The sequence below is a fragment of the Micromesistius poutassou genome (genome assembly GCF_964030765.1).
Source record: "Micromesistius poutassou genome assembly, chromosome: 9".
Classification (NCBI taxonomy): domain Eukaryota; kingdom Metazoa; phylum Chordata; class Actinopteri; order Gadiformes; family Gadidae; genus Micromesistius; species Micromesistius poutassou.
In genome coordinates, this window is record NC_140279.1 from 5,491,488 (window position 1) to 5,512,813 (window position 21,326).

The following is a 21,326-nucleotide window of genomic DNA, read 5'->3' on the forward strand; positions in this document are numbered from 1 at the left end:
TATCAATGTCGTCTCTTATTGTCTTTGGTGTAACTGGACGATGTCCCCGTCACAAAAAGGTTCTTAATCTGCGAAAAAGATCTCTTTTTGCAAAGTCTCAAGTCCCACTTTCTGCCTTTTCACATCTGTTTATGCCTTGTTTCTTTTCTACCTAGATGACTAATAATAATCTTAATCATATAATACAATAATACAGAGGGGTTATAGAATATAATAGGCTTAACAATGATCCATGTCGTTCCCTCTCTCTTTCGACACATTGCTCTCCCATAAACTCACAAAATAAATCCACCTCCTCGTATTTATCATTCAGAAGAAGTAAGAACCTTGCTGTAAAAACATCTGATCTTTTCATTAATCAGTGATGCACGATTCGTCTAGCCTAATAATGACATAACAGGTCAGTGTCTGCAAAGTTGGGATCATGCCAGTTTTAGGAAACGTAGCGGAGTAGACCTCCCTGTAGAAATATAGGGAAATGTGTTTGACACACATGTTAATGCTGGGCTGCTGTGCTCTCTCTTCACAGGTTCGCTACCTCAAGATCATTGAGAAGAGCGGCTACCAGGCCCTGCCCTGGGTGCGGTACATCACCCAGAATGGAGGTATGGGCACACACATGCACACACACACACACACACACACACACACACACACACACACACACACACACACACACACACACACACACACACACACGCACACGTGTGCATGCACACACACGTTCACACACATACATGCACTTTTTTCCTTAAATACATAAACTAATCAAAACACAAATTATCCCACAAATGCAAATCACACAATGCAAGTTTGCAATGTATTGTTGACTTTGTGAAATGCACGCACACAGGAGCGTACACACACACACACACACACACACACACACACACACACACACACACACAAGCACACACACACAGACACACATTCACACAGTACGGTAATGTGAGGGAGTAGTATGTGGTCAACTCCTGTCCATCATTGCTTCATTCTTTGGTATAAAAAATCATCAAAGACTCCTTCGTTTGCCCGGGTCATCGGTCTCTTATGAGCAGTTTTATCATTAGCAGCCCCCCCCCTACCCCCTCCTTTCCAACCCCTCCCGATTCTCCAAGCACACAATCTTTCTGTACCTCTGATTGGCAGGAAGGAAGCACGCAGGCAAGTGCATTGTTCTTGGTTCTGCTACTGGTCGGCTGTCACGCATACACATCAAACACACACACGCGCGCACACACACACACATACGCATGTACATAGACACACACACACACTCACACTAAGTCATCCTTGATCTCTGTCAAGCGGTGTTCTTTGTGTTTCTGCCTGGTCAGTGGCTCTCTGTGTCCGGCAGAAGAGGAAGATGTTTTTCTGTGGACAAGGAACACACTCGCACTCAATGTAGCTCCCGGCTGTTTCTCTCTGACACGGGAAAGCAACAAGGGCGGTTCTGCCTCCCCGGCCTATTGTGTCTGCTCGCCGGAGGTCAGACAGCAGGTGGGGGGTCAAAGGTCGCGCATGTTGATATTCGGTCCTGACGTCAAGCTGTGTCGAGGTCGTGGATGCAGTTGAAATAGATTGGATGTTAAATAGTGGAATATTTATACTCTCCCAGTGAATTCGTAGTCCAGCGATAAAAACCAAGAGTAAAACTATTTGGACTCGGTCCTTAGTGTAATCGAAACTACTTGAATGGCTCTAAATCGTCAAACCATCTGTGACTCAAAGTAGAGAAAATCAAAGTGTAGGGAAACGTTGTGAGCCAGTTCCCGGTTTCGGCTGTATTCTCTTCTCAGATCGCTTGCCCTCTCTCCCTCTCTTGTTTTAATGAAGTCCACTTGTTGGACCAAGTGAGGCCTTCCTGTCGAACTGTTCCGTGTAATTAGCTTTGGACCAAACAACAGTGACTCAAAAATACATGTTTCCAACTATGAACAAAGAGGTCTCATTAAGCCATGTTCAAGATTTTATATCAGGGATTGAATTGCTGTGTGTGTGCGTGTGTAAGTGCACGTGTGTGGAGGATTTCAGATGACGTTACGCATGCTGTTTCTACTTCCTTCTCTCCTGCTGTTGTTGCTTATTCGAGATGGACGCCTTTGAGGAGTGGCTGTGTGAGGTTGTCCACCTGTCCAACATTTCTTCCCAACCCCTCCACAAATGGGCACGGAAACTAAACAGAATACAAATGAAAATTTCTTCCGCATTGAGAAGCATCAGCTTTGTATCAGCCATGTTTTATAATAGAAACACAGCACCTTTCCTCAGGAAATACTTTTTTTTTGGTTTTTCCTATCCCATACACCAGTGTCATGTGTCATCTAGGGTCAGCCTTGCCAACTCTCTACGACAGTCACTACCCTCGCCTTTGTTAACATCAGACCCACAAACCTTTGTTGTTCCCACGGTGTGAAAGTCACTGTATAAGAGTCATGTTCACCCATGGTCTCTCTGTAGGTGCTCAGTTATTGCTCCCAGGGGGACTAGATGATGATCCTGCTCCTTTAAATCAAATACTCTGCTGGGGAGAAGTCTCCTATTAGAAAGTATCTTTCAGCAGTGGTTGTGCGAGAAAGACAACGCGGGACTTAAACGCAGGGTGTCAATGTATCTAGTGGGGTTTCTGCTATAACTGAAAGGCTGGTTTTAATGAGTTTTAATTGAATATTGTGCTTCTCAGAAAGCCCTCTTTCACTTCAGAAAAATGTGCGACAAAGAGACCCGGCCTTTAACCTATAAGTCTGTCATATACATGTAGTCAGAAGTGTATGAAAAGCTGGCCAGGCAGGGGAAATCCTCCGAGACGCTGACAGAGGGAAAGTGAGTGAGTAAGAGGCATGATGTTAAGTCAAACACACACACACACACACACACACACACACACACACACACACACACACACACACACACACACACACACACACACACGCACACACACTGACGCTCTTTGCTGCCAGCAATTATGACCCGCCTCTCACTCACAGGTCAGTCAGTGACGAAAGCGGGGGCCACAGGGAAGCGGCCAGCACGGAGCGTGCGCGCGCGCGCGTGTGTGTGTGTGTGTGTGTGTGTGAGTGTGTGTGTGGCCCTCAGCGTCTGAATGTTTACGTTAGTGTCTCGTCTTCAGGGGCCCCCGACAGCAGCACACGCGGCCCAAGGAATGATTTAGGAATGCTCGCACGAGCGGGAAAACGGGGGATTTCTGCTGTGGCTGACCAGGGCCCACGAGACAGACGGGATACATAGCTCAATTTTTATTATTTTAAACGTCTCTGACTCTGGCTTTTTCTGCTGTTCTCTCTCTCTCTCTCTCTCTCTCTCTCTGTCTCTCTCTTCCTCCCTCTCTCTCTTTATCTCTCTATTTGTCTCTGTCTCTCTTTCTATCTCTCTTTGTCTCTGTTTCTCTGTCTCTCTCTCTCTCTCTTTGTCTCTCCCTCTCTCTCTCTTTGTCTCTCTCTTTCTGTCTCTCTCTCTCTCTCTCTCTCTCTCTCTCTCTCTCTCTTCTCTCTGACTCTCTCTCTCTGACTCTCTCTCTCTCTTTCTCTCTCTCTCTCTCTCTCTCTCTCTCTCTCTCTCTCTCTCTCTCTCTCTCTCTCTCTCTCTCTCTCTCTCTCTCTCTGTCTCACTCCCTCTTCACAATCCTTGTGTCTTGGCTCTGATAACATCTATTTTAATAATCCAACGGGTCTGCTAGATGACTTATGTGGCTGATATCCAGCGAGGCCACAGGTTCGATGCCTGGAGGAGGACAGCGTTCTTTCTCAAAACAGCAGGGGCAGCTCCCCGGACCCGTCGCAGCTGAGGCTCCAACGCACGCACCGCGAAGGAGTTCATCCCGCTAAGACACTCTAAGTCCTGATTCTTTACGGAGAGAGCTGCCAAAGTGGGACTTGGACGGCTCTCTTGTTGAAAGTATTTGACTGCGAGTTTGTGTCCAGAGAAACATTGGCCAACTCCCAGTTTATAAATACAAAACCAGTCACCTCCCGAAGGTCACCGGACATTTCTCTTTTTTATAATTAGGAAGATATGTACACCAAATAGAGTTGCTGTTACAAATAAATACGACTTTGAGTGGAAACAAAAGTATTGAATATAGTAAAAAGTGCTTAGCAGGCGCAACCTTCCTTCTTCTTCTCAACCTTTTCAACATCTCTAGGTATTTTGCAGACCTTTTTCAATTGGATTTTGCATTTCAAAGTCTTTTCCACCAACTAGAACAATATACATCTCTGTATGCTGGGCATGGAATGTTCTAGACCTAATGAGCCCTGGGTTTTCTTTGGCTATGGTAACTTTTTTCACCCCAGGCGTTAAATTAAGATGAAAGGCTTTTTTTTGTGAAATTGCTTGTTTACATTTACATTTTTCGATATTTTGCCTTTCCCTTCCCTGATTTACTAATTTGACTCAGCAGTAGTTTGGCAAGGAAGATGGAAGAGACACGGACAAAAGTATGAAATGAAAGGGCAGAGTAAGCTGTGGAAACGGACAGCTTGTTTGCCTTCATCAACCAACGTTTCACATTTTATCAGCGGGTGTTCGCCTCTCACAGCTCCAAACTGAAGCTTTGTGTTTATTTACATTCATTCACTTCTAGTTCAGGCCTGACACAGTGTTAAAGGCCTATTTGCGTCTCTGGTGTTTTCTCTGGTTCTCCTCGTCTCTCTTTGTTTTCCCTCCTTCCTTTCCTCCCACCAGGGATCCTTACAGCCCCTCCGGTGGACTACAGGGCACCGTCCGCACCGTTGACGTACAAGAGCAATATTCACCATCATCACACTAATAATAAATAATAATGATGATGATGATGATGTGGTAGTGTTTAACAAGGGGGAATTTTGCAATTACCGCCGGGCTCAACGTGTATCATTTGGACGGTCAAGAAGAGGCCCGTTAAATATTTTACGAAGGCAATCTACCCCTGAAAAGCCATAAAGTACGGAAACTAAAACGGCTGGTAAATCTGGTGCTTTCTGTTTCAGGGGGAATTCTTTTTTCGTTCTTTCTTCTCTGATTCACTGATTCACATCAGATGTTTCTGGCGTGAATGCCAATATCTAAAGTGGGAACCTGCAGTTTGTGCACATGGCTTTCAGAGAGGACACTTTAAGGTCCCTGTGTGTCTGCTCAGAGTTAGGATCTCTCCGGTGCCATCTGCTTGGCGTCGGGTTGGGAACGGAGATACGCACGTTTGAGCCCGCATCCGTGCAGCTTGCGGTTCCATTTGGCGAGCGCACACAACAAGCCGTCCAGACCTTTTAGCTGGGATCGGAGTTGGCAGGAGGTCATCGGAGAGCAGCGTCTCCAGCGTCGCGTGTCGTGTTCTGCCGAAGATAGGACGCCTCGACGGGCGTACTAAGTGACACACACAATTCGACGTGAAAGGTTTCTCTTAGACACACCGGCCAATTCCAGTTGGGATGTGACTATGTGCCCAGTTCTTGCCCACCATGTGTATGTTATATTTCTTTTAATGGCGTTTTTTATAGACCTATTTCATGTGGGTTAACATAAAGCCTGGTGCTATTAATGTTCTGTGTGCTCAAGGCTGTGTATTAAGCAGCAATATAGATGCCGTTAACAGTACACTGTGTCACATTGGTACAACGACTCATTTTTATATGCTTGAAGTCCATTGGAAACGTGGTGTACCTGCTACATCTTTTCCTTATTCCTAGCACAGTCTTTGACTGCGTCTAATTGCATGTCCCATGTTTTTGATGTGGTTAACCCTTCTAGCAGACCATATCTAGTTCTGCTGGCGGCACGTGGCAGACAGTGGGCTGTGTGTGCCTGGGTCTGTGTGTGTGTGTGTGTGTGTGTGTTTGCGTGCATACAGTTCATAAGGCTAAGAAACCTGAGTCAGCATTCAATGGATACTGCATCCTGGAATTATGTGTGTGTATGCATGCTCACACTTACTCATACGTACGCACGCACGCACACACACACACACACACACACACACACACACACACACACACACACACACACACACACACACACACACACACACACACACACACACACACACACACACACACACACACACACACATATATGCACATGACCGCCATTAGAAATCAGGGTAGAGGGTCTCCTTTAGTCGCTCAAATGAAAGACCTCCCGTGAGGGTTTTTAAGATGAAGGACCCCCACTGTCCCCTCCCTAGACCCCCCCCCCCCCCTCTCCATCAAAACCCTTTTTAAACACCAAGCTAGCAATTAGCAGCACCCATGGGCTCCCTACCCATCTATTACCACATCCAGAGGAGACCTCAGCTGCCTTCCTGCGCTGCCTTTCATGTTGGCCGGGCCTGTAGGAAATTCAGCGTGTTTGATGGTTTCGGAAGACACGCAGTTTGAAGAAGAAGAAATAAGCCGTGGTTAGAGGAGGAGGAGGAGGACCAAGATGTGGGGGGGGGGGGCTGGGGGTAGAATGTTTTAGTCACTTCATTGTCTGGCCGCCCGGCAAAGTGTGCACGGCACGTTGTGCCGCAATTACGTAAAAAGATGGGAGGTCTGGTAATTGTGTGTGTGTGTGTGTGTGTGTGTGTGTGCGCGCATGCCTTGTAGTTAGTCTGCCTCGTGGTTGTTTCATCTGCTGCTGGTGATTTTTTTTTCTCCTCCCTTGCTCCCTTCATCCTTGTCAGATATACGACACTGGCCAAGAGACAAATCAGTGGTAGCCGTCTACTGGAAGTACCTGGAGAGACGCAGATGCAGTGACTCATCCAATAATTGACTTGACTCATTGTTATCCTGTCATACACAGGCTTGATTAAATAAATCAAGGTAGTCATGTATTACGAAGTAGTGGTATATTGTGCCTGGTGTTTCTAGGGAAATGTCCTGGTTTATTTTTCGATAATATATGATTGTAGTTTACACGCCATCAAAACACGTTCACAAAATGGTATTTTGCTAAAGGTGAAAAATGTGGCATTTAATTGTATCCAGGCTTGATCAGGCCAACCACTCTGTATGAATGAATGTCTATGTACCTGTGGAGCTATCTATTGCACACATTTCATTCATCTGTGTGTGTGTGTGTGTGTGTGTGTGTGTGTGTGTGTGTGTGTGTGTGTGTGTGTGTGTGTGTGTGTGTGTGTGTGTGTGTGTGTGTGTGTGAGTGTGTGTGTGTGTGTGTCCCCGTCCGTGTGTGAGTTTATGGGAGGAAACAGCATGCAGCCCGAGCCCTGTGCCTAACAGTATTTGGCAGGTAATTTCTCTAAACCCCGCTATCGCATGTTAGCTCAATTACAAATATGCCAGCACATTTCTCCGTACAGCTGTGCTATTGTTTGCAGACACCCCCACCCGACCCCCTCCCCTCCCGTCGTTACCCCTAGCAACAGGGAGAAACACCAGGCTGCCATAGGCCCTTCTCTAATTGCTCTTAAAGCAGATCTGATTTAAGGAAAATGAAATCCAGACACGCTGGGCTTATGGGGTGCACTGTTTCACCACCACTCCTCTGCCTAACCTTAAGCACATACGCATGCATGCGCACACACACACACACACACACACACACACACACGCACTCACGTGTGTACACGTGTGTGTGTGTGTGTGTATATGTGTGTTATTGTTATCATTACAGAAACCATAGCCAGTGTGCCTCAGTTCTAGTAAGGCTTTGGAATAGTTTCCATTAGCAGGTCTCACCGATCAGGCGTACTTTACCCTGCGTTGTTATGGCTTTTACTGTTACATACACCTGTGTGTGTGTGTGTGTGTGTGTGTGTGTGTGTGTGTGTGTGTGTGTGTGTGTGTGTGTGTGTGTGTGTGTGTGTGTGTGTGTGTGTGTGTGTGTATGTGTGCGCGCGCGCGCGCGCATTAGGAGGTGCGGATATAGAGCTAACCCTTACTCTAAACTCTTAGATTCCTCAAAAGATAAGCAGGCAGTCAGAACTTGGCAGCCTCTAAACTCAACCCAGCTGTGTGTGTGTGTGTGTGTGTGTGTGTGTGTGTGTGTGTGTGTGTGTGTGTGTGTGTGTGTGTGTGTGTGTGTGTGTGTGTTTTTGGTGTGTATCTGTCTATACATGTATGTATGTATGTGTGTGTGTGTGTGTGTGTGTGTGTGTGTGCGTATTTGTTGCGTGTATATGTTTATATGCATATGTGTGTGTGTGTTTGTGGTGTTTAATCTGTGTGTATGCACATGTATGTGTGTGTGTGTGTGTGTGTGTGTGTGTCCGTGACTGTGTGTCAAAGTTTGTGTGGTGTGTATGTGTTTATGCCTACAAATGTCTGTGTGTGTCTGTGTGTGTGTGTGTGATTGTCGTGTATATTTGTGTATGCATATACATCTTTGAGTGTGTGTGTGCGTGCATGCGTGCGTGCACGCGTACATGCGTACATGTGTGTATACATGTTTGTGGTGTGTCTCTTTGTATGCATATAAATGTTTGTGTGTGTACAAGTGTCCGCAATGCTTCTGTGTTGTATCTCCTCTGTGTGTCGGCCGCGTTTGTTTACCCGCACTGTGTTCCTCCTCTGTGTGTCTTGGTGCGCTTATTCACCCATGTGGGTGCTCAGAGTAGGACCAGCCCAGACCTGAGCGCCACGCCAGCACACACACCAACAGGGGCTGTGAGACAAACGACTGAACCCTGAACCCAGATATGCTCAGCATCGCCCCTCTAGGACGCTCATTTTCTCTGTTTGTCTTTCGCGGGTCCCATCATCCCTCCCCACGTTCCCATTAGTTTTTACGGTTGTTGTTGCTACAGCCTCACCGCTTGGACGGCGTCCCTCCCCAGGGGAGGTGTGAAGGGGAACGCTGTAAATGAATGGAGGTGTTGATGGTAAACGTCATTAGGCACACTAGCTAGGCCAGCCACGAGGCCAGCCCCGGGCCGGTCCATCACAAGATGCAGTGTGAGTGTAGAGACTTCATATAACCTCTATGATCAGCCCGGGTCAACTGGATCAACTGCCGTTTTCCTGTACCCGCAGCGCCACCCTACAGGCCAGATGACTGCAGACCGTGGGCACTGATGTCACACCTGTGGTCATGTCTGTTTTTACAATGCATCCTCAACCTACAACTTAGAATCCATGCCACAAAGTCACCACAAAGCCTGGTCCCTTCTCTGGCCAGAGTGGCTTCCACGTCGACTCCGCTAGTGACCATAACACATGAGAGAAAAACAACGTTATCAGATCGATTGACAAGCACAAAAATGGAGGATATTTGGTTTCTCTTTACCTGTTATTGTGTACAGTTTTTGATGGAAGTTCATTCTCCAACTAAATGTGTGGTTCCAGCAAACTAAAAAGATAAATGAGGGTTTCTTTGGAAATAATAGGGAGTGACTTTGGCAGAATTAGGGAGTTCAGGCTTTTGAACGGTCATCTTGTTAATACTGTTGGAACATTGGATTGAAGTGTTATCACTATGAGATGAACAAACAACCACTGAGACTCCTTAATGCTGTGTAACTATCAACACTGTTCAAATAAATGGAAACGGAAATCAACTCATTGGTATATACAAGTAAGACACCCCGCATTTGCAGTCTTGAGTTTGCAATTGGTAGATTGAAGTATTTATACTGGGTTGCCAATGTAAGTGATGCTGTGTATCAAACCAAACCAACTAATTTCTAGAGCTTATCGATTGATCACATGTTGATCGTGATAACAATCTGGGCTTCCCACGATCATGGAAACAGAAAATAGACGCAAACTGATGATCGTTTTTTTTCAAGCCTCGTTTTCACTCTCACCAAAGTGCCAACCTAACAACACACAGAGCTCGCCATTGAGCTCATGTTAACTTAATCCAAAAAAATAAAGCATTTACTTGTTTCAGAGACATTGAAGCAATCTGTGCCAAGAAATACATAAAAATCCTTATATTCACATAATATCAGTGATTAATATTCCTTACCATCGTGATCTCAATCTTGAACCAAATAATTGTGATTGATGTTTCTGCCATGGTCGACCAGCTCTACTGTCTCTCATATAAACAACAAAAAACATTATCACACTGTTACGACCCTCCAGTCTAGGGTGATAGAGGGCCTAACATAAAGCCCACTCAAACATAGGAGGCTCAGGTTCAAAGGTTAACAAAGGGATTTATTTATAGTCATCAGGGTGAGCACGGGCCAAAACAACAAACATAAGTCTCACCTTAAACAAAAACGGTCTTTCTAATTAAAAGCAAAAAGACAAAGGGTAAGCCTAGCTTCCTCACTTAAACAAAAAACAGGAGAAAAAGGGGACAGCAAATAAAAAGGCCGCTCACCCCTACCAGCACCTAAGCAAAAATCAAAGTCAATCAAAAATGGCCGACCAATGGCCACAGAGGCAACAAACAGCACAAAACCAACAGGCAGTAGAACGGTGAGTAAGACACTGGTTAAACACCAATACAGGACACAAGCCTAAGTGTCGATAAGACAAGGGAACGCACAAGACACAAGACACACAAGCATCCAGCTGGCTGGCATTCGGCCCCGAACAGGTGGCACTGACGAGCCTTTAACTGATGGCTTGGCCCTCGTTGCCATGCCTCCACCAATCAGTGCAGTGGAGTCCTGAGCAGCCATTATGTATTCCTAAAAACATAATACAGGGAGAAGGCGAGAAAGAAAGCAGAAAGGGAAAATCCAGAACCCCACAAATACCTTGGAACGTAACACACTGCAATCATCACAATGTACAAACAAACACACCAGTGCATGGGAAAAGATTCATATACTCTCTCAAAGTCTCATTATAGGCAGTCAGACATCATACACCATCAAAAACTATTTTGGTATGGTTTTGCATTCATATTATGCTAAAGACTCTCCTTGCTTTGTTTCAAGCCACAGGAGGCAGTTGTTTCAGCTAAGTTGTGACACAGGTCTCCAGTCTGCTGGTGAAATACTAACATGCATGAGACACAGACCTTCATGGCACGCCATTACCCATCATGACTCCCGAGGAGACTCGACATGCCTGACTGACCATTACAATGGTTGAAACGCACACAAAGTTTGATTCATCTGAATTCTGTTGTTGTTTTTCCTGTTGTCTTGCAGACTACCAGTTGAGGACCCAGTAGCCCTCCCTGCATGGTCTTACGATGCATCATCCTCCATCCTCAGCCCGGGTGGACAGATGGATAAGCTGTGGAGGAAGGGATGGATACGCCTGGTACCCGGTACACACAGGAACAAACTCTTTCCACGGCCTGAACGTCGAGGGACACACACAGGTTGGGCTGTGTCGGTTTATCCCTGGTTAAATTAACAGATCGGTTCGAACGCGCCTCCGCTCCTGAAAATATACTGTGTAGTCTTGTGTGTTCTGAATAGTTTCTTTGTTCAGATTCTTCATTATTTATTGTCATAATGATGTTTTAATTTTTCTATTTTTTAACGTCTAAGTGCCATCCACAGGGTTTGATTGATCATATCAATCTAAATTTGAGAAAACATTTGGTGGGAAAAATCTGTGTCCATCTCTTGTTGTAATTGTTCAAATTCAAGAGTTCTGCATACAGCAGGTTTGAGAACATACAATGGGCACATTTGTTGAAACTAGCTTCGAAACAAGTACACAAGTACTTTTTTTTTTAACATGTATTCGATTAAACGTTTTGGTATTTCTTCTGTCCCAAGTAAAAATGAGTAGACTCCTTCCCTCTGTTGAAACCTTAGCCGAACATGTATTGCAAACAGCGGACGCGCTGTCGTCCTCTGTGACGGTGACAGCCAATGACTTGGCTGTTCTGCTCCCTAACCCCCTCCGCCCACAACGTGTGGCACTGCCCAGGTGCAGCCGTTTGACGTCTTGACAACAGCCACGTGCAGCACTTGTGAAGACCTATTGTTAAGCAATACTGTAATCTTTTATCGGCTGTAATTAAATAATCGGAATAATGCATAATAATATACGTTTGCCATTATCGGCTAATATTTATTGTGCATCCCTATCCAAAAACGGAATCACTAACCTGGTCCCGCGATTAAATCCATTTGAGAATGTTTGCTTTGTCATTCAAATGTACTGCTGAAAATTTGTGTGGCAACCAACTTAAAACACAATGATTATTATGATTTAGCCAGGTGCATTCATTTTATTCTCATGTCTGGCTGTTAAATACAAAAAGTAAAAAACTTTACGTCCATTTCATATTTGACAAATCAGCGATACGATTTTTTTTAGAATATATTGTATTGTATCATATTGTATTATATTGTGAAGTTAGCTTGATCGCTGGTTCCAGGAAAAACAGGCAACAACCTGTTGTTGCATCATAATTGTTGTATATATATATGAATAATTGTTTGCCATAATCATTATAATACAATACAAAGACTTAAGATGGTCTGAGCTCTTCAGAAAACCAAATGTATACTTCACCGGTTGTCTTTTTTTCTTGGTACAATATGACTTCAAGGTATCGGCAGAAGAGAGGCAAACTCTGTTAATGGACTGGTTTTGTCTGTGCTCTCACCTGGTACAGAGGACTTCATTACTTAACTGTTTCATGTTGATGTGTGTGATTAGACAATAGGTTTAAAATATGACATTATAAATTACTGTAGCCACAGTGGATTGAAAATCAAGGTAATTCAATTCCTCCTTGCCAAAATATAAATGTCTGGTAGGGAAGCATAAATGAGTGTGTGAAGACTGTGTGATTTGTATGTGATTTGTAAGCATCTAAATTGAGCAATGTGCATTATTAAGACATTAAAATACACAATACAATAACACATAATGTTAATTTAAACCAGTAACTCATTCTGCACAGCACCCTAAGGAACATAGCATCTGTTTATCATTGTCCAAGATGTATTATGTCATCAAAACACCCTGATAGTGTACTATGTGTTATCAAAATGTTACCAGCAATAAATCAGTTTCATGGAATGGCTCCAGTATGAATTGATTGAACACATTGAGTGATTTTAGATGATGGTCAAAATCCAAAATCTTGCAGAATATATAAAGAATATCATAATGTAACTAATGTATCCGGCTAATACAAAGGTTTCCGGCTAATACAAAACATAACAAAAGTTATGTTTGTTTAGACATTAGACCTTCCTTAAAAGTCTGCAATAGACAATTTGGTCAAGTGGAAGCCTTTGGACACAGCCATAAGTGTGTGGTTGCAAGCATTGGTCTGTGTGTGTGTGTGTGTGTGTATACAGATATGTGCAATGACCTTACACAATGGAGACCATCCATCCTGATCACGTGACCGCACTGTTTTGCTTCACAGATCAGTCTGGACCTCTAGCTCCCCACATCGATTTCCTGAAATGACAATGTAATCGGCCAATCAGGGGACTGGGTCCTAGTCGATGACGTCATCAGGCCAATCGGGGACTGCGTCGTAGTTGGTGACGTAGGTTACAGCCCGCCACGAAACAACGAGTCGTAACATAAACATTACTAGGGTAAACACATACATAAGTGCAGTTATTGCAGAAATAGACTCAATCACAACTATTAAACAAAAGACTACACTAGCGCAGTTTCTCTGCTTTCCGCCGTTCGCCTTTACCCCGTGCGATGGCGTCACATGTTTTGTTACGCTGATTGGCTGAAGGAGTTTGTCTGTCAAGACAAGTACTCCCGCCCACTGAAATCAATGTGGGCGACCAGAGGTCCAGTCTGATCCGTGTAGCGAAACACAATGTGAGGTCACGTGATCAGGATGGTATCCAGGCTAATGTCTAGTGTATGTGCATAGTACATTTTTGTAACTCATAGTTATATGTGTGTGTGTGGGCGTGTTTGTGTGTGTGCGTGCATGTTTGTGTGTGTGTGTGTGTGTGTGTAGATTTAAAACCCGTATTCTGCACAACCTCATATAACGGGCCTCTCAGGCTGAACGCTTTAGCAATAATAAACTCCATCGTTGTTTCTGCGTCAACACAATTTATGAACGCAATCAGCTGGAAAGTAGGAAGAGTTGCACCTGCGGGGATCGCCGGACACCCCAGAGAATGGATGTTTGTTGCACGTGCTGCTAAACCCCACAGCGAGGCGGAAAACTGTAACCCCACTGAAGCATTAAACACTATACCCGTTTCGCAACCCCAACATGTTGTTCTAATCCAAGTCTTCCTGAATGGCGTAATAACAAGTTATATGGCCGGGCTGTGCGTGGGAGTTTGTGTAGAATAGGCTATTTAACAAGCTCCCCAGCTGTATGATGGATTCGGCAGCCAGGTTTCCATCCACGTTTCTTTTTAAATTACTTGGGATACGGAACGTTGACCCTAACTAACCCTAAAGAAAACAAGCAAGAGAATCCATAAAGATGTCAAAGAATGACTGGAACAAAGGAGAAGTAAAGAGGACAAGGAAACAAAAGAAAATAATAACAAGAATAAAGGATGATCATTTAAACTGTTGTTTGTTTGGAGCTGTTTCTCACTGGCCGGCTTCTCTCCACTGGCCCAGATAAACATGCTGTGTTTCTCAGTAATTTTTTTTTTTTCAGTTTTCTGCAGGAAAAAGGCAATGCTAGAGCAACAGAGAACAACGTTCTGTTGTTTTTATACCAAACAAAACAATTCAGTTTCATTTTGAATGCTTGCTTCAATTCAAAAGAAGCTTCTTGGATTAACGTTACATTTCATCAACTATACATCGCACAGAACGTCTTTAACTTCTGCTTATGCTTATTCCGTCCGGGAAGCATTCAAGGGTCCATTATATAACCCCTTAAAACGTATCTTTAGTTTTTAACCCTTATCTTATTGTTTTCAGAAGTAACCTGTGATAGCCTTCGTATCGGTGACCTGCAGCTGTGCAGTTCCTATTTAAAGTGCATCAGATATGTTTCCTTGCCCTATCTGAGCCATCAGCCGTCTCCTTCCAGAACCAATGCGTCATTATTTACCAGGCCATGAGCAGCGGCCCATCCCTTTACCAGAGGTACGGGCAGGTAGGCCTTTTGTTTTGCTACCATAGTAATTCAAGAAATAAGATCTGATATCATCCCATCAATGAATTACGTGATGACTCATGTTGAACACTCAGTCCAGAGGTCACTTGGTGTTATGTCTGGTGTTTGGCCATGCGCAGCGGCCCATCCCTTGGTACCAGAGGTACGGGCAGGTAGGCCTTTTGTTTTGCTACCATAATAATTCAAGAAATAAGATCTGATATCATCCCATCAATTAATTACGTGATGACTTATGTTGAACATTCAGTCCAGAGGTCACTTGGTGTTATGTCTGGTGTTTGGCTGCACAGCAACCTCTCTTGTTTGCAAAACATTTCTGTAGAATTATATCGTTGTTTCATTATTCAGTAACAGGGTTAGGGTTGTATTTTGCAACCCTTCCTAGATCCTTGTGTTTTTAGATGAAACCCCTGGAAAAAAAACGGACTGAGGTACTACCTGGACGTCTATTATTTGGTTGGATGTAACCACAGTGTTTCCAAAAGGTACATAACCAAGTGTACTTCCAAGTAATGCGGTCCCTGTTTAATCTTTAATCGGCAGCTTTTGTAATTGTTGTTGCACAATCGCTTTTAAGACCTCCTTATCTTCTTCCCTGATCAGGGCCTTCTGCACTCAAGGAAGGGCAGAGAGACAGAGAGACGGTGGAGTAAGCCTTTTCATTCTGAGTTGCTTTCTGATCGTGTCATTCGGCTGTTGCTTGACGCCAGGTCCTAGCAAAACAGCCCTTCTGTTGAGCTGCAAACAAACAGTTTTGGTTTCCCTCACTATAGCGACAATACTGATTGTTGTCAGGTTCTCACTTATTGTGTAATTCACATTGGCTAAACATTACAGATCAGAATCAATCAGGAAATCCTGCCTGACATCCACCAAGACAAGTTTATAACACACACACCTGGCACAAACTCACACACACGCATAAACACGCATAAACACGCACACACATGCACACAGACACAAATACACACACCAGATTATACCACTGCTTAGCATTGCTAAGCATTAACAAATTGAACTGCATTCAATACAGCACAGTGCCAGGCTATGACCAATTTTGACATAACCAAGGAGAGTTGAGCATATTGGAGCTTGCTCAACGAGAAGAAGGCTTGTTAAGACATAACACAGAGTAACATTTTCTGCTTGTTTTTAAACTTGTTATAAACCTATATGTACTGAGTTGACATTGATTGACAATGTCATGCTGTCACGAAGCCATGAACCATGAAGAAACACACGTTTACCACTTCACATTTTCTGTATATTTGGGCAGATCCCTAGTGACAGGAGTGCCGTTCATCCCGGCAGCTCTAAGTGTTTAACAGGGGTCTGTCTGTGGCACATCTGGAGGTTATTGGATATTAGCAAAACTTTCCGCTTTGCATCAGGTTGAATTTCTTTCCTTTTCTTCCTTCCAAGATAACGCACCCTTGATTGTTTGCGTCTGTCTTGTATATTTGAAGAGGCATCTGTCCCTGCTTATTTCTCCTTTCTAAGGTACCCCACAGTAATGGTTTCTTGGTAAAGCCTACATGGGCTACAGCTGGTTCTGCAGCCCTGTAACACGCATGTTGAAACCTTTTACTGGATATTCATATTCACACCACAGGATTGTTGAATACTTGATCCATTCCAGGGGTGTGCATTATGTTTCAATAACGGGACAGGGATGACATTTAACCATTCCCATACCAATGCTCTGTAAAACCATTATTAAACATAATTCTAGTTTTTCGGGGATGCAAACCTCAGCTTCGATTTGAACGCATCACCTTCTCTCCTGTACATTATGTTCCAACACAGGGACACAATCTTAGTTCAATCCTTACGTATTCGGTTTACCTTTTTGGACAATCTTTACACTATTTATCTATTGCTTGTTTTAGTCCTGTTTGATTATATAAAATCAATTCAAATGTGTGGTCATTTATAGCAATTTAAACATTTTGTCCGTAAGACAACTTGGGAAAGTATGTGTCCAGAATGTTGAAAAGATCAATGTTTCTCAAGTACGGTTCCCACCATGCTTGGACAACGTTGATGACCTGAACATTCTTCTTAGCGCTGAAGCATCATGAGACAACTCTGAGCGTTTGAGTGACTCACTGGACAAATAATACTCCCCCATCACCTTAGGATCATGAAGGCTGAAAAATCATAATTCCATTGTGTTATGTTTTGAAAAGTATCAAGCAAGGGATTTATGTATTTCAATATCGGACAATATTAAAAACGCACAGCAGACCCAATGGTCATCCATCATTAATGAAGACACACAGGGGAAGACATATGTCAGCTTGTTTTCAATGAACCAAGCACTATAATGGATATGTCAAAGATGTTTTTCTTAATTTGCTTAGTGTTTAAAAAGGAGAAAAATGTCAATAGCATCTATAAGACCGCTTGGGCCCTCGCTGCGTTGCGACACAGGCAAACCCAACGGAGGTGCTCTTGGCATTTGATCATTTCCCTGCGTGCTCTGTAGTCAACCAATCAACCCATTAGGCCAGGGCCTGTCAGCTCAGCTGCTGGACTAGGGCCCTGTTTGAACGGAACCTGTTTAAATCTGCGTTCATTACCTGGCCAGTAATCTTCGATAAGCTCACCATGGCCTGACAAATACTTGCACAACACACCACCTCCACCAGCACCTTTAGTGCACTCTTTCTCTCTGTATGTGTTAGATAGTGGTTAACCAAAATGGCTTTGAAGTTGACTGGTGCTGTATTGGCTGTGATAGTGACAGCAGATAGTGGCATACACATATGCGCTATGCTATGCTCAACTATATGAGCTAACTGATAGCTTTGATGTGATGTGACACACCGTTGGCACAACCAGACCCCTGTAGCATTGCCGCAATACCTTCATTTCCCAAGGCTTGTATTATAACACAGCACAATTATCTTAATCCCCTGAAAATGTTCTGTCTTGCTATTGTATGCTTAAGTATGTGTGTGTGTGTGTGTGTGTGTGCACGCGGCATTGGGAAATCCACCACTTATTCACCTCTACTACCTTGCCATAACCTGTCATCCATCTGTACACGGCATGACAGTATAATTGGTTAATAAATGATGAGCCAACGACGGACACACCCACTGCTCTTTCCAGAAGAGGAACTCTTCAAGTGTTTGTGTGTGTGTGTGTGTGTGTGTGTGTGTGTGTGTGTGTGTGTGTGTGCGTGCCTGTGTGTGTGTGTGTTGTGTGTGCGTCTGTGCCTTTGATGTGGCCTCGTTGCGCACGGCATACACATTTACAACTGGTCCGCCATCTTTACCTTGGTCGCCATTGGCAGCCCACCCCCCTACCAGACGTAGACCAGGTTAGCTGTCTCCCCCAGTGGTTGATGTTTTCCTAATTCCGTTGCCGAGCAACCAGCACCCTTGGGAAAGCCCATTGACGTAAGACGAGTGTTACGGAGCATATGACGTCTGGCGGCGCCCTGTGCGTGGGAGTCACGGTGCTGTGTGTGTGTGCGTGTGTGTGTGTGTGTGTGTGCGTGCGCGCATTTATTTTGGTGATGGTCGGTGGGTTACGAGGTGAATAACCATTCCTACACCAGTCTGACAGGTCCTCTCTCAAGGCTTTGTTATGGTTCCACGTTGACGCAACGCAATGACCACGACTGACCAGTCAGTCGTGAGCCTGTTTTGGTTCTGCGTCGGGTTTACGTTAGTGGACCAATCGCAGCCCTTGCTGCTGCGTCGCTGTCAGGCCCTTGCGGTGGATCCGCAAAGACGTAATGGTTCCGTAAAGCCCCTTGCGTTGTGTCAACGTAGAACCATAACTAAGCCCTTACGAGCTCACGCAACACGGTTCTTTTATCTGTTTTCTTCATCTTGGGGAGCTCCCTTATCCACCGAGACCTGGGGTTCACCTGTGATGGTATCTCTTTGTAAAGGCTTGGGGCGCTGCGTAGGGCTCGACGCTATTATCTGTTGCAGGATTCAAGGCGCAGACATTCCTCCCAGCCTCCTGATCCTCAGCGTCTTACACCTTACAGTACAAAAAAAACGGGATCAGCTAAATGTTGACATGTTGATTTATGACTTCACTCGTTTCGAAAACGACGAGGGAGGGCTAGGCTAATCCCCTGTGATGATAATCTCAACAATAAAGACCAAATCCTCACGACATCCACGTACGATCCCGCACGCCCCTTCACCAACATAAATGATTCTCCACCTAAAACTCACGGTTTCCTCTTTAGAAATAGAACATGATAACAGAAACTAGTTGTTATATTTGTGAGTTGTGTTTGTGTGTGTGTGTGTGTGTGTGTGTCTTTGTCTTTGTGTGTACATTTGTGTTGTAATGACTTTGCGATTGCATGTGTTTTGTGTTATGAGTACTATTATGTGTGTGTGCGTGTGTGTACGTGTACGTGTGTGTGTGTGTGTGTGTGTGTGCGGGTGTTTCTGTGTACCTGTGCTGACGATGTCACAACATGGCCTGATTTCTATAGGCTATTACACACACACACACACACACACACACACACACACACACACACACACACACACACAATCACAGACATATAGCCCACACACAAGCCAAAATATTTGGCTGTGTGCCATGATGAGTTTCTTAATACTTAAAGTGGTTAAACCCACTTACTGATCGCACTTCTTTGTACTCAGTAATAATAACAATTATAATTGCAACGTTATGTTCCTTTCAATGTAGTACAAGTATGCTTCCCTCCCCAAAAAATAAAATAGAAAATAGTGAACATAAAATATAATAAAAGTGTAGAGGAAAATGAATAACAAATGATATACTTGATATTCAAAGTGAGAGACTGTGTGAATGCCCCTAAAATGTGCGCCTTCAAAATACTTCAGAACTGCCACTGAATACATTGTGGATAGTTTAATATTTAATGATACCAAGAGTTTCCTACCATCTATGTGTCCTTGCTTGAGTGATCATGAAAATACATTTTATCCCTCTAAATCTCAGCAAGTCTTGCTGCAAACTAGTTCATCCTGATCCTTATCCTGAGATAAACCGAGAGTGGGATGCAATGTTCCATATTTTACAAAAAAAACGAATGTTTACAGATACCAGATACAGATGGAATAGTTCACATTGTATTGTTGACCAATTGCAGTGTATTGGGGGGGGGGGGTGTGGGAAAAATTAGATCACAAATCCACCATTTTGTCTGCGTGAACACATTCAATGTTTGTTCTAAGGATATCGGGACCTCTTCGAAGCTCATACAGTGGTGACATGTTCCGGATTCAATTTGACCAGTGGCTGAGGATGTTTGTGGCGTTCCTTGTCGACGGCCTGCAGTTGCTCCTGGCAACAGATGGCTTACAGTGCAAACACATGCTAGCTAGGATGTGCAACGGGTTGACAGTGTGTAGCCATTGACGAGACAACATCCACTCCCGCTGGTAGACAGGCGTAAAAAACAACATGCCGCATGTGCTATTTATTTACACAGTGCGAGATAATCCATCAAAACGTGCGTGGCATGTGAAAGTACAGAACAATTTAATTATGTCTCTATTATTTATTTAGGGCCCCCGAGAGTACTGTTGAAGCAACTGACAGTGAAAACTTTTGCCAATTTTTTTATCAATGCTGCGATGCTGTGATTTGTTTTGCGCTGTCCCATTGTCAACTCTGTCAACAAACCGCTCCACGACCGAATTGTAATTATGGTCTGTGATAACAACAAATGTTGGATGCATCCCTGGCCCATCCTCAAAGACGACAAAGAAAGCTTTAAGTGCTGCGCTTCCTCTGTTCAGAGGGGTTTGTTGAAGGACCACATGATCCCCTGCTCTGAATTTGAAGCATTCATGTAAATATTGTGGTGAATCAGTGGATTGTTATTGTGTTTCTGTTTAGAAAAATCGGAATAGTTTAAAATCAAATCTTGTTTTTAACTTTGTGACTCCTAGTGGCTATAGTGTAATAAAATCCTCCCATGATTGACGTATCGTAGTGTCATATTTAAGAAATACATTGGCTTTTGAGATCAAGCTCTCAGCACTTGCCAAAACAAAAGAAGGACAATAAGAGTGTTTTGACAATCAAGTCATATTTAATTATACTAATGACAATAACAGGCACATAATGGATGACAACCTCTAACTCAAAACCCTGAAAAAGTTATATTCTAGGAGGTCCTGGGTGAGCAGATGGGAGACAATAGCAGAATAACAAAGTCAAGGGAAGGTAAATATGAAAATAATTATTAATAGTGAATTTACAATTCATCCTGAAATGGATGTGAAAAATAAGGTTACACTTTTTAATTGTATTTCATCTGATTTGGTTTATTTGGTCAGTTGTATTATTACCTTGTAATATACTTTTTCTAACTATTACATTTAACCTTATATATTTATTATTAAAAT

The 21,326-nt window shown here is 43.7% G+C and overlaps 1 protein-coding gene across 1 annotated transcript in view; it reads left to right on the top strand.

Moving 5' to 3' along the window:
- LOC311352799 (AP-1 complex subunit mu-1) overlaps window positions 1-12,845 on the top strand; it is a 25,818-nt gene extending 12,973 nt beyond the window's left edge. The window contains exons 11-12 of the mRNA XM_084472607.1: window positions 530-605; window positions 11,051-12,845. Of these exons, the coding sequence (XP_084328733.1) occupies window positions 530-605; window positions 11,051-11,073 (99 nt within the window). The 3' untranslated portion in view covers window positions 11,074-12,845. The remainder of the gene's footprint in view (window positions 1-529; window positions 606-11,050) is intronic.
- The last annotated feature ends 8,481 nt before the right edge of the window (window positions 12,846-21,326 follow it).